The sequence below is a fragment of the Pseudorca crassidens genome, chromosome 1 (genome assembly GCF_039906515.1).
Source record: "Pseudorca crassidens isolate mPseCra1 chromosome 1, mPseCra1.hap1, whole genome shotgun sequence".
In the NCBI taxonomy this organism is placed as follows: Eukaryota; Metazoa; Chordata; class Mammalia; order Artiodactyla; family Delphinidae; genus Pseudorca; species Pseudorca crassidens.
The window spans coordinates 11699685-11714410 of NC_090296.1; the positions used below are offsets into that span (position 1 = coordinate 11699685).

Consider the following 14726-nt stretch of genomic DNA (forward strand, 5'->3'; position numbering starts at 1 on the left):
ATAAATGAACTGAACTTATGACCCAAGCAGCCTGTCATTTAAAGTTAAAACCCTTAGGAGTTTCAATGGTTGGGGAAGTAAGAGTTAGAATTCCTAAACTTAAATAATTATACCATCAAAATCTGTAAATTATATATTCCCTGGTGCTAAAGGCCCAGTGTGAAAATTTTCCTTAGGTAACTTTCATGCTTCCTTTGATACAGTGAATAACTTCTTTGTGGTGTGTTAAATCAGGGATTGGCAAACTTTCTGTAAATGGCCAGGAAGTAAATATTTCAGGCTTCGTGGGGCATAAGTTCTCTGTCACAACTACTCAGCTCTGCTGTTGTAGCATAAAAGCAGCCAGAGACAATACGTAAGCAAAAGAGCACAGCTGTGTTCCAATAAAACTTTACTTGCAAAAACAGGCAGCAGGCCATATTTAACTGCAGCCATAGTTTGCTGACTCCTGTGTTAGCTAATTATCTGGGATTCAAGTATTTCATAAAGTGATTTTCAAATAGGACCAAGTAAAACCAAAAAACAGAGTGGGATATAATGAACTATAATTTCCAACATACTTTCATTTTAGGATCCTATCATAACTTTTGGCTCTTGCCTTAAAAGTACTTTGGACCTTATGGGGCCTTCCCGAGACAGACCCTTCCCCCATATCCTCTGCTGTAGCTCCTCTCCGAAATACCTAGTTATATAACAGTATCTGATGAACATTTCCCGAGTTGTTTTACAGATTCTAAAACCACCACTAAATGGAAGAAATTAACTACTTCATGATCACAAGCACTTTGTAGCCCCCAGACCTACTGGCACCTAAGGACTGATAATGTTAACCCCTGTGACATCACCGTGTTACCTCACCATCAACTAATTGGAGAACTGTGCACGAGCTGATCACAGACCCTGCGACCCCTACCCCCTACCCCCACCTGGCCTTTATAAATGCTTTGCTGAAACCCACCAGAGAGTCACGGTGTTTTCAGCACTAGCCGTCCCAGACTACTTGTATGGCGCCTTACAATAAATGCTGTGCTTTCCTTCACCACCAGCCGGTATCAGTAGACTGGCTTTACTGCACACAGGCGAGCAGACCCAAGTTTGGTTCATTACTGCCTAGAGGTATAACTCACATTATGGAGATATTAGGCTTTTTGTGAAAATAAATCCATTTTCCCTGAGTTTTTCCCATGCACTCCATGTAGACCTCTTCTTCAGCATAGGTACTTTACTCTCATTTCTAATGAGTCATTGATACCTCTGTCAGGTAAAGATATTTTTTCATTCCATTCCAAAGTAAAAACTCCTAGGATGTTAGAACTGTAAAGAGTCATTAGAGGTTAGCTAGTTGACCTCTGACATGTTAAATGAATTAACATGACCCTTCAGATTTGTGGCTAGGAGTGTCAATCCTGTTCCGCACTGAACAGGTCAGTTTACATCCACATTAATATGTTCACATCTGACTGTTACATTTAAAAATAGTTATTTTCTATCTATAAATATAATACATGCCCAAGGTAAAGGCTTCAGATAATGAAGAAAAGGAAAGAAGAAAATTTAAATAACTCATTAACCCTCCATCTCAATGCAATCACTGGTAATATTTTGATGAGAATTACTGGTTGGTGTTCATTATGAAGATGAATATAAAATTCATATATGTGATTTTTAAACTACATTTGCATCATACTGTACACTTCATAATTTCTTTTTCATTTAACATTATTCTGTAAGCATCTGGATGTTGGGTACCCTTGATTTACATGTCATATGATCATATCTCTGTGGGTTTGTGGAGTGCTCATATTGTAAAGAAAGAATAACCCTGAGCCAGACCGGTGGTCATGCAAAAACAGCCTCTGCACAGGAAATGACAACAAGAATATTCCCTTTCTGGGAAGCATAGAGTGAAAATGTAAAAGGAAGCCCTTTAAGAAAACTGGGATTGAGAAAGTAAAATTTGGGGGGGTGAGAAAAACGTTTAGGAACTAGATAGAGGTAGTGGTTGTACAACATTGTGACTGTGATAAATGCCACTGAACTGTCCACTCTAAAATGGTTAGTTTTATGTTATGTGAATTTTACCTCAATTAAAAAATGACAGAAAGTGGGATGGTTTGGCTTATCCTGGAGGACTGGCTATAGGGAATGGCCTGTGAGAAAAGTGAGGCCAGGCCAGAGGAGTAGACTGGGCTGTTTGCCTAAAGAGAGGGAGAATTTCTAATTCATGATGACTTCTGCGGGAAGGAAGCCAAAAACCATTACTAATCAGGAAGTCAGAGGACACCCGAGAATGCAGTCTGACATAAAATCAAGGAAAAAATAACTGGAAAACTTAAACAGATTTTCAGTACCTCCTTTCTGTTGATGTCTGGGTGAACGAAAAGAGGGCACTGTAACTTAGGCAGAAAGAGGAAAGGACAGATATAGAAACTACGGGAATTGTGAAAGTCTCACCACTGTGAAGAATTAAGCTGAATACTATATGAACTCACTTGTGTTTAGCTCAAAATGTCCTCACACCAAAGAAAAGTACCTTTGAACCCCAAATGTTTATGGAAGTTCAGAGGAAGAGTACACATCGTAGAATGGGAGAGGACTAAGCTTCCATTGGTGGGTTACCCTCACCTGCTCTTTCTCAGCATAAATTCATTCAATTTACTTTAATCAAAAGCAGAGATCAAGCATAATAATATAAGGATGTCCTTTGTTGGTAAGATATATCTAGATGACAATGTGATAATTGGCACTCCTGTGCCACTTTTGGTATATGAAATACATGTTTTATTCCATTTAGAGTTCTTTTGGGTTCCATTTATATTTATATTTTTTATACCTCATTTTACCTCTTCTACTCTGTTTCTAAAAATTAGAGTATTATTTTTCTATTATTTGATAATCTTTACAATCTACCTCTCTATAGAACAAGAGAGGCAAACTTCCTTGACAATAGGTTCTAAAAAGCAACTTGAACTCTAATCACTTGACCTAACTCCCACTCCTCAGAATTTAAAAATTAACCCTTGTAAATCCAGACACAGGTCTCTCCAGCCAAGTGTTGTATCCGACAAATATACCAAAAGTAATTTTGTTAAGTGGTGTAATTATTTTTCTTAATTTTCTACTTCAAAGATTCAGGATTATAACAGGACAGAACCAATTAGATGTGGTAGGAAAAGAATAAGGCTGAGAGTCAAGGTACCTAGTTCTGTCTGCGTGACCTTAGGAGAGTGACTTGACCTCTCTAAACCACTGTTCCCTTACCTCTTTTGTAATTTTCCATGTGCTTGCTGTCCAACTACCTCTCAGTCATTTCAATTAAGTCACATCTGTGATCTGAGCTAAGACTTAACAATTTTATCTGTTTTTGTCCTACGACTCTTGAATTCACATAGTCACACACTAGACCACTCATAACTTGTAGCAAACACATGAAAACAGGGCCAAAGTACATTCCCCTGAGTTTATTAGCCCAGACAGAAATCAGTCAAGGACTATGTAAGTGTTTCACCAGAATTATTCTGATAATTAGCGCAGTTCTCCACAGCACTTGGCTATGAACTCAGAGTCAAATCTGCAGATATCACTATTCATTGCTCTGTCTTGAACCAATCCACCAGAGTACAGTCAGATCCAAGTAGAGAACAGTCATTTGAGATGACCACAGAGTACAGGATTCTGCTTTACAGAGAAGGATGCAATCTCCATTTCATTCAGCAATTTGCTCCTGATAATTTGACCACTGACAATATAATACAGCACCATGTCTAATCAAACAGTACCTTCACAGCTGGTTTGTTAATTGCGTTGTGGCATTCAGTGTGCTGGCAGTGGATGGGGTTCCAAGCTGTAAAGCAAAGCATAGCTGATGAGTATTTCTCACTGAATTATTCATGCCCTAGGAAAAACACAGCAGATACTTCACTAGTTTTCCTTAAATAGAACCATCATCAGAAGGTTTCCTAAAATAATTATTTTTTTTTCAGTCTATGAAGTATTTTTAAATTAAGCAAAGATATCACAACCCCATCCATTTTCCTATGGGGAGAGAGAAGCTAATATAAGGTGGCATACCAATACCATAATATTATTTCACAATGATATACCATTACTAAATTCTTAGAAGCTTTTACATCTGTGTTTTCACTTGATCCTCCCAACAACCCTGTGCGACAGATACAGTAGATTATTAACCTCATTTTATGTGTAAGTTAAAATTTAAAAGGTTAAGTAGTTTGCTATGGTCACAGAGTTAGTAAATGAAAAGCTACGACTAGAACATATATCTCTTGGTTCTCAAAACTGTGCTCTTTTCACTATACTATACTATGCTAAACATCCTAGATTTTTGGCACCAGGAAGTGTTTCAGATTAATAATAATTGAAATGAGTAGTAAGGCAACCTCCACCATTCCATTTCCCACCCATCCCCATTAAATGTGGAGACTGAAAAGATGAGTTTCTTGCCCAAACAAAATGCGTCCCTCTCACACATTAGTCACAGTCTAAACCTCTGCTAGTTTGCTAATACCCAACTCCTCAACACAGTATACACACAGAATGAGGACAAGAACCAAGTGATCTGAGACAGATCAGAAAGAGAATTACAATTACTTCTCATCATCCAGATGATTCTGTAGCCCAAGGCACTTAGCTAACAATATTCCACCATAAAAAAAAATGCAATAGGATTTTATGTTTGAAAGTAGGACATTTTTCTAAATCGCCATATTCTAATCCTATAGGACCATGGTTGGCCTAATATATAAAAATCTGCAGATGAGAAGATATTCTTAGTTACATGTCTAATTATAATCCAAAAATATTTGTTATTAATGATCTGAGCCTAAGTTGTGCTCTGAACATTTTGTAAAATTTTCTAAGAGTGTCCCAACTTCAATTCTTCTATGCTATTGTTAGACCAGGAATAAGACTATGTGTCTGATTTGGAATTCAAGAAAATATGGTCAACAGAACCAGTGACCTTAAAAAAAATACACAATGGGTCTATTTATTTAAAAAGAAGTACAGACTAGAACTACTATAATAACACAATATCATATTGATTATATCTTTTGAGAGAAAGAAAGAGGAAATGAGTAAGTAAGGAATGGATGAATGAAGAAATAATTTAAATAAAGACATTCCATATTTGTTTCCTACATGTGGAAAAGTCAAGATACAGTAGCAACAAGTTTTCTTGTGTAATTAGAGAAATCTAGAGAAAAAAGAGTGCCTTCAACCAGTACAGAAGTTGCAAATACATGGAACGTGTACCCCATTCCTCCAATCCCAAACTCATGACAGATAAGAGCATTCTTTCCTGCTGAGTCTAGAACTGGCCTTAAAATCTTTCTCAACACTGAGCTCCAGGAAGTCACCACTAATCAAAACAGAGTTGGCATACAAGATGAAATCTGCTAACCATCTCTGAATCCATGTATTATGAGAATCCATGTATTATGAGATCACTTTATAAATATTAAGAAAAAGTTCATGACATTTTAAGACAAAAGTAATATTTAAACTACATAACAACTGTTATGGCACAGGTACAAACAAATTAGAACGTGAAATGGCCACAGCACTTGATCAGAGTTCCAAAAACTCCTGCTCTGCCAGAAATTAATGCTTTATATGTGGATGGTGGGGATATCTAGGAGGTCCTACTCCTCTCTTTATTCTATTTTTACAGGGTGTCACTAACTTAAGCACAGGTTGTAGAATACCTCCTTTGAGTTCACCAAAGTCACACTAGATTTAAGCTTACTAGACCAGTGATTATTGGCTTTTGTTTTGTATCACAAATCATCTGTAAAGGTTTTTAAAATATGATGCCTGGAACCTCAAAGCCCAGGTATCTGTAACTGGGAAAAGCAACACAGTTGATTCTGATACAAGGACAATCTACATACCTTACCATATGGCAAATATTTTTATGACAGACCTCCCTTTATTTGAAAATAAAAACAAAAATATAGCATAAACATGGCAGACAAGAATTCTGCTTCCAACAATGACAGAGTAACTTGTATTAGACTCGCCCTCTTACCGTAAATAACTAGAAAACTAAAAAATACATGAAACAACTGTTTTAAGAAACCTGACTACAGGTAGTACAGGACAATGACCTTTGAAAGAAGAAACAATGAAATGAATCCTACAATTACCCTTGGTCTCTTCCTGGAAGCAAGTTCCAGGTCTTGGTCCTAGAGGTAGAAAGATAAGCACAGTAGGGTGGTTTCATTGAGTTGAGGGGACAAAAAAAGAATTTAGAAAGGCAAAGCGGCTTAAACTTGCTGGGTAGAGTACCAAAGACGAGGGATCTACGCAAAGAAAGAGCTCCAGATATCTGAGTAGGAATCCTTTTGGGTCTTTGGCTTTACACTAAGCTGAGCATGTGTAAGGCAAAACTCCATTAAGCTGCTTAGAGAAAACTACGGGGGATCTGTAAGCTTAATAATTCCTACATCTCATACAGGGCTGAGAGATATTTGAGCTTCAACCGGCCAGAGTGGAGGGAACTCAGTGAAAACCTGCGATATTCAATTGAGACTCTAGGAGGTCACACCTTAGTAGTTGGGCTAAACTAACATTAGGGAAATGGCTAGTCCAGGTTCACCCTAAGAAAATATTAAGAACAAGGCTTGAAAGGGTCAAGCTGATCCACCAGTAAGCTGGCTGCCAAAACAAACTTCAATGCACTGTAATGGAAGGCAGCAAAATCCAGACACTCAATAATGTAATGTTCATGAAGTCCAGTCAAAAATTACTTGATATTTGAAAGGGGAAGAAAATATTATGCAAGAAAATATTACCCACAATTAGGAAGAAAAAATTGGCCAATATAAACAAACCCAGAAACTACAGAGATGAGGTAATTAGCAAACAAAGACTTTAAGACAGCTATTATAAACATATTCAAAGTAAAACATGAACACAATGAGGACAGAGATGCAGGACATAATAAAAAACCAAATGGAATTTCTAAAAATTAAAAATACAATATCAAAAATTAAAAATTCTCGGAATGGGCTTAAAGGAAGATTAGACAATGCAGAAGAAACGATCAGTGAATTCAGAGATGTAACAACAGATCCTACCCAAACTGAGGTACTGGAAGAAAAATAAATAGAGCTTCAGTAAGCTGTGGGAAAGCATCAGGCAATATACCTGTGGTTAAAAGCCCAGAAGAAGCAAGGTTGTGGGGGTGGGGATGGAGGCAAAACTTTGAAGAAGCAATGGCCAAATTTTCTCAAGTTTGATGAAAACTGTAAACCCACAGGTCCAAGAAGCTCAATGAATCTTAGGCAAAATAAAAGCAAAGAAAATAACACCAACACTCATTATAATCAAATTGATGAAAACCAATGATAAAGAGAAATATCTTAAAAACAACCAGGGAAAAAAAGACATTACTTACAGGGGGTCAAAGATAAGAATGATCACTGGTTTCTCGTCAGAAACAATGCAAGCCAGAAGACAATGGAACAACATCTTTAATAGGCTGAAAGAAAAAAACTGTCAACCTATAATTCTAGACCCAGTGAAAATATCCTTCAAAAATGAATATGAAATAAAGACTCTTTGAAGGCAAACACAAGATAAGAGAATTCATTGCCACCTGAGTTCCACTACAAGAAAAGCTAAAGGAAGGTCTTCAGGCTGAAGGAAAATGATACCAGATGGATGCTAGGGCCTACACAAAGGCATAAAGAGTTCTGAGCATGATAAATATACACCATTTAAATGCTAGTCATAGGAAAGCTGGAGTGTCTATATAAATTCAGACAAGTAGACTCCAGGACAAAGAATATTACCGGGAACAAAGGAGGATGTTTCACACTGATGAAAATGTCAATTCATCAAGATAACATAACAGTCATAAATATGTGTGTATCTAAAGATAGAGTTTCAATTTACATGAAGCAAAACTAACAGAACTAAAAGGAGAAATAAGTCTATAATTAGTGTTGTAAATTTGAACAATCCTCTCTCAGTAATTGATAAAACAAGCAGACAAAAAAAATCAATAAAAATAGAAGACTTGAACAACATTCTCAACAACTTGACTTAATTGATAACTATAGAATTCTCTACTCAATCACTGTGGAACAGACACAGTGTCTAGGTAACATTTCCTGAGACAATATTCACATTCATAAAGTAAGCTCCAAAAATTTAGATGGAGTGGTAGAATAAAGTATGTTCTCTGACCACAATAGGATTAAACTAGAAATAAATAACAAAAATATACCCGGAAAATCACCAAATATTTGTACATTTAAAAAAATACACTTCTACTCAATCCACAAATCAAAGAAGAAATCACAAGGAATATTATAAAATATTCTGTTCTGAAATACAATGAAACCACAGCATATCAAATTTGTAGGATGCAACTAAAGGAATGCTTAAAGGGAAATTTATAGCTTTAAATTCTTATTTTGGAAAATTTTAAAGGTCCAAAATAAATGATTCATGCTTCTACTTAATAAGATAGAAAAAGAAAAAATTAGATTAAATATTAGTAGAAGGAAGAAAATAATAAAGATAGAAGCAGATATCAATAAAATTGAAAACAGAAAACCAACAGAAAAAGTCATAAAACCAAATGCTGGGTTTTTTTGGAAAGTTCAACAAAATTGATAAGCCCCTAGGTAGCCTGATGAATAAAAAAATAGAGAAGAAGTAAATTATCAATATCAGGAATGAAAGGTAGGACATCACTGCAGATACTGCAGACATGCCAATAAATTGGACAAGTTGGATAAAATGCCCACATTCATCAAAAAACTTGGTTACACAATTACAAAATTCAACTCAATTAAAAGTAGACAGTTCAATGCCCCATAACTGTTAAATTGAATTCATAATGTAAAACCTTCCCACAAAGAAAGCCCCAAGGCCAGATGGATTTACCAGATGGATTCACTATTAATTATTAAAGGGATAAATAATACAAATCTTACATAAATTCTTTCAGAAAATAGAAGAGGAGGAAACACTTTCCAACTCATTTTATGAAGCCAGCATTACTCTATAAACAAAACCAGATGAAAACATTATAATAAAAGAAAACTAAATCAATATCCCTCATAAATGCAGGACCAGAATCACTTAACCAAAAATTAGCAAATCGAATCTGGCAATATAATATAGCCAACAATGTGGAATTTATCCCAGGAATGCAAGGTTGGTTTAACACTGCAAAGTAAATCAATGTAATTCACCTTATTAACAGAATTAAGGGGGGAAGTCATATGATCATCTAATAGGAGAAAACACATTTGACCAAAATAGACATTCACTCATGATAAAAACTCTCAGCAAACTATGAATAGATGAGGACTTCCTCAATATGATAAAAAGCATCTGTGAAAATCCTACAGCTAACATCATGTCTAATGGTGAATATCTGAACACTTTCCCCCTACAGATGAAGGAAAAAAACAATGATATCCACTCTCAGCACTTCTATTCAACACTGAACTGGAGTTACGAGCCAGTGCAATGAGAGAAGAAAAGGAGAAAGGAAGAAGGGAAGAAAGAAATGGAAGGAGGGAGAGAGAGAGAGGGAGGCAGGCAGGCAGGTAGGCAGGCAGACAGACATACAAATTAGAAGAAAAAAAAGTTTAATTATCTTTATTTTCAAGAAAGCATAATCATATATACAGAAAATCTTAATAAACTTACAAATAAGCTACAAAAATTAATAAGTGAATTTAGGAAGGTTCAAGGATATAAAAGTCAAAATACAAAAATCGATTATATCTATATAAATAATGTCAATAAACAAGTAGAATATTACATTTTAAAACACTACTTATAATAGCACCCAAACCAATAAAATATTTAGGAATACCTTTAACAAAATATCTACAGGACCTGTACACTGAAAACTAGCAAATATTGTTGACAGAAATTAAATACGACCTAAATAAATGGCTAGAAATGCCACGTTTATGGATCAGAAGACTCAATATTGAGTCTTTTCTCAGGAGGTCAATTAAACTACAGATTAAACTACATATTCAATGTAATCCCAGTCAAAATGCAATCAGACTGTTTTGTAGAAACTGACAAGCTGATAGTAACATTTCTATGAAAATGCGAAGGTCCTAAAAATAGTCAAACAATTTTGAAAAGGAACAAATCTGGAGGATTTACACTACATAATTTCGAGATTTACTATAAAACTATAGTAATCAAGATAGTGTGATACTGGTGAGAGGACAGACAATGAAATAGAATATGGGGTCTAGAAACTGATCCACACATATGTGGTCAATTGGTTTTCAACAAAACAGTCCAGGTAATTCAATGTGGAAAGAGTAATTTTTTCAACAAATTGAACTGGAACAATCGGATATCCTTATGGGAAAAAGTCAACCCTTACGTCCCACCATATACAAAAATTAATTCCAAATGGATCATATACTTAAATGTAAAAGCTTAAACTATAAACTTCTAGAATAATACACAGGAGAATTTCCTTACAACCTTAGGAGAATTTCCTTATAACCTTAGGGGAGAGGAAAGAACCATAAAAGAAAGAACCATAAAAGAAAAAGGATCGATACACTGAAATTTACCAAAATTTGAAAATTTTGCTCTTTGAAATACCTGAAAAGGAAATCCCCTGATTAAAAGAACATATTCACAATACATATATCTGAAAAAAGTCTTCTATTTTAAACATATAATAGACAAGCAACCCAATTTAAAAATGAACAAAAGATTTCATTGAGAACTTCAAAAATATATGTGTGTGTGTGTGTATATATATATATATATATATATATATATATAAAAGCACCTGTAAAGATGTTCATTAGCATTAGTCATCAGAGAAATGCAAACTAAACAACAACGTGATATTACTACTTGGCCATCAGAATGTCTAACATTAAAAGACCAACAATCCCAAGTGTTGATAATAATATAGAGCTAGAACTCTCATATACTTCTGGAGGGAGTATAAGATGGTACAACCACTTTTGAAGAAGTGTTTGGACATTTCTTATAAAATACACTTACCATATAATCCAGCATTTTCATTGCCAGTTATTTATCAAAATAAATAAATGTATATCTTCATAAAAACACTTTTATATGAATGTTTATAGCTTTACTCATAATAGGTAAAATGTTCATCAAGAAGTGAATGGATAAACTGATATAGCCATACAATGCATTACTACTCAACATTTTAAAAAGTGAACTACTTATATACCAACATGGATAAATTTTAAAAACATTATGCTGAGTGAAATAAGCAGACACAAAAATAGTACATTCTATACGATTCCATTCATATGAAATCCTAGGACAGGCAAAACTAGTCTATAATGACAAAAAGCAGATCAGTGGTTGCCTATGGTGGATGGACTGAAAATAAAACTAGGAGATATTTGTGGGGTGATGGAAATGTCCTGTATGTTGATTACAGCTTTGGTTACATTAGTGTATACACTTGTCAAAAATTATCAAACTATGCTTAAAATGGGTCATTTTATTGCATGAAAATTATATCTCAATAAAATTGATTTTTTAAAAAAATGAAGGACCAACCAAATGTATACATCAAAGGAAATGAAATAGTATACTGAAACCTGAGAGAAAACATTTGTCTGAAAATTATCTAGTCAATGAATCAAAAGATTTTAGGAAAGTGTGTGGGATCTGCAACATGAAGCAAGAACATAAGACCTCTATAAAAACAGGAGTAGACAGTCACAGAAATTCAGGGTGACATAGGACACTAACAGAATGAGATAAAAATAGAGTTAGGTAAGAGACATGATAAACGTAATTAAACTAAAAATTAGATAGCAAAATTAGAGACCCTCATTCAGTGCAATAAATAGAGCTGATTTGGGGAAAAAGTCAAGTAAGTTATAGAGTAAACCAACCTGAAAAACTAAGAATACAGAGAAAAAGATAAATGTATGGAAAATAGTGGCTATTAACAGCTACACAGCACAGAAAATGAAAACATGACCTATGAATTACAGGTGTTCCTGAGGAATAAACCAAGACAATTTGAACACAGCAATAATTTAAAATTTCATTAATGTGAAATTTCCTGAAAAAAGGACCTGAATTTGCAGATTGAAAGTGTTCTTCACATTATAGAAATTAATGAAAAGATACTTATATAGAAATATTTAAGAAAAGGTTTTTTTTTTAAAATAAATAGATAAGGCTCCAAGAATTAAGAACAACAAAGGTAACTCTTGTAACAGATAAAAATCACTGGTCTAAGATTTGTCTTCTGTAACTCTGATATTCCAGAAAACTATGAAGCAATTTTTACATATTTTTCACAGTGAGGCAGACGTTTCTTTCATGTGTGAAGAAATAGAAAGACATTCTTAAATATGCCTGACCTCAAAAAATATATATGACCTTCATTTCACCATTGAAAATATTACATTAAAAAAAGTCTGGGTTCCATTTCTCCAGAAACAATAGACAAATAAATTCAAGTCAGTTCTCCTAATGAGAACAATTAGAAAACCGGACAAGATTAAATGCAAAAGGAAATAAACAAACAAACAAAAACCCAGAGAATTGTATGGGAGAATTATGGGGCCATGATCCAAAAGAAAATGGGACTGCCAAAAGGTAGGCCTGGCATTTGAGGCCACTCTTTCTCCTTTGCCTATTTCTCTTTCTGCCAATTCCACAAGATGAGCAGATTTTAACAGACTCTCTGAAATAGGGGAACTAAATTTGGAATTGGGTGACTACCAAGGAATGGGAAACCTAAAAATCTCCCTGGGCTGTGGGTAGAGGTCCCAAAAGGTCACACCTAGGAGTAAAGAGGAACCAGAAATAGACCACCCCTCACAGGGACTGAAGACCAGCTTCAAATCATCTCAAGAATTGACCACAGATTTTTTTTTCTGAGCTGCATTAACGTGACCTGGGTTACCAATTCTACAGCCTCCTGCCAGAAGCAAACACACACATACTCTCTGAAGAAACATAACTTAATCCTAAACCTCAAATTAACTCCATAGTTTTTCTACCTAATATCTTGCACACAATTATTTAAAAAAATACAAATACAAAGACAAGAAAAAAAAAAAAGAAATGACAATAGAATCAGAATCTCCAGAGATCTGGAATATTGAGTTATCAGGAAAAGACTTTAAAATAAGTATGCTTAATATATTCTATAAAGTAAGAGACAGTTAGAGAAAATAATCAGATATTGGAATTTTTAAAGAACCAAATGGAAATTCTAGAACTTAAAAATATAATTAACAAAATTAAGAATACACTTGGGAAGTTAACAATTAATGATGGGGAAGAAAAGTCAGACAAAAAGATTCAGAATGAAGCATAGAAAGATGAAATGAGAGAGGAGAATACAAAAAAATATTCATAGAAGACATGGGAGAAAAGATGTAACATATGTGTCATTGGAATTCTAGAAAGAAGGATGAGAATATGGTATAAGCCATTGTTGAAGAAATAAGGGAACTTCCAGTTACAGCCATGATGTTTTAAGAATGTACTGGACTTACCCTTCAACTGGACAAAATGTATAAAGCAACTTGTTTCCGACACTGGGCATAGATTTTAACACAAGGTTGCAATCCTCTGAAAAGAGGGGAACACATAAATTAAGTTCTACATTCACCTTGGTTTTCTGCCTGGGAACACTTGCAAACTGCAGCAAAGAGAAGTGAAACCCAATTAGTAATTAGCATTTTCGGTGGGCAGAGGAAACATCAGGGTGAAGAAGTGCTAATGCAACTGGAATTTGTGAGTAAAGTGAGAACAGCAGGGAGTGCCAGAGAATAGGTCCCATAAATCTGTGTAAGGATGCTCCTCAGGTCCTTGGCTTAATCCTAAACTGCATGGTCTCACAGAAAAACTTCACAAGGACTAGCAGAGAACACATGCTTAATGGTTGAAAGCTGAACAGAGATTTTATAGGTCACATTGTGCTAGAGATGCACTGCATTTCCAATGTAGCCAAAGTGAGGAACTTTGGTGAACACGCCAGATATTCAGGAGACCACAGATAGGTCACTATTAAAAAACTAAAGGTCAATATCCCTGATGAATATAGATACAAAAATTCTCAATAAAATACTAGCAAACTGAATTCAGCAGCACATGAAAAGGATCATTCACGATGGTCAAGTGAGATTTGTCTGTGGAATGCAAAAATGGTTCAACATACAGAAATCAATAAATATGATACATTACATTAGTAGAATGAAAGAAAAGAATCATAAGATTACCTCAACAAATGCAGGAAAAGCATATGACAAAACTCAAGATTCATGATAAAAACTCTTAACAAATTAAGCATAGAAGAAAAATATCTCAACATAGTAAAGGCCATATATAACAAGCCCATGGCTAACATCATACTCAATGGTGGAAGGTTGAAAGCTTTTCCTCTAAGATCAGCAACAAGACAAAGTACCCACACTCACCACTCTTATTCAACATAGTACTGAAAGTCCCAGCTAGAGCAATCAGGCAAGAAAAAGAAATAAAATGTATGAAAATTGTAAAGGAAGACATAAACCTGTCTCTATTTGCAGATGACATTGTTTTATATATATAAAATCCTAAAGACCCAACAAGAAAACTGTTAGATCAATGAATTCAGTAAAGGTGCAGGATACAAAATTATGATACAAAAATCAGTAGCATTTCTCTATACTAACAATGCATTTTATGAAAAAGAGATAAAGAAA

General features: G+C 34.7%; 1 protein-coding gene across 9 annotated transcripts in view; it reads right to left on the bottom strand.

Moving 5' to 3' along the window:
- The window catches only part of UNC79 (unc-79 homolog, NALCN channel complex subunit), a 248943-nt gene that overhangs the window by 154243 nt on the left and 79974 nt on the right, over positions 1 to 14726 (bottom strand). For all 9 annotated transcript variants that reach the window (XM_067727070.1, XM_067727065.1, XM_067727087.1 and 6 more), the window contains exon 8: positions 3780 to 3844. In XM_067727070.1, the coding sequence (XP_067583171.1) occupies positions 3780 to 3844 (65 nt within the window). The remainder of the gene's footprint in view (positions 1 to 3779; positions 3845 to 14726) is intronic.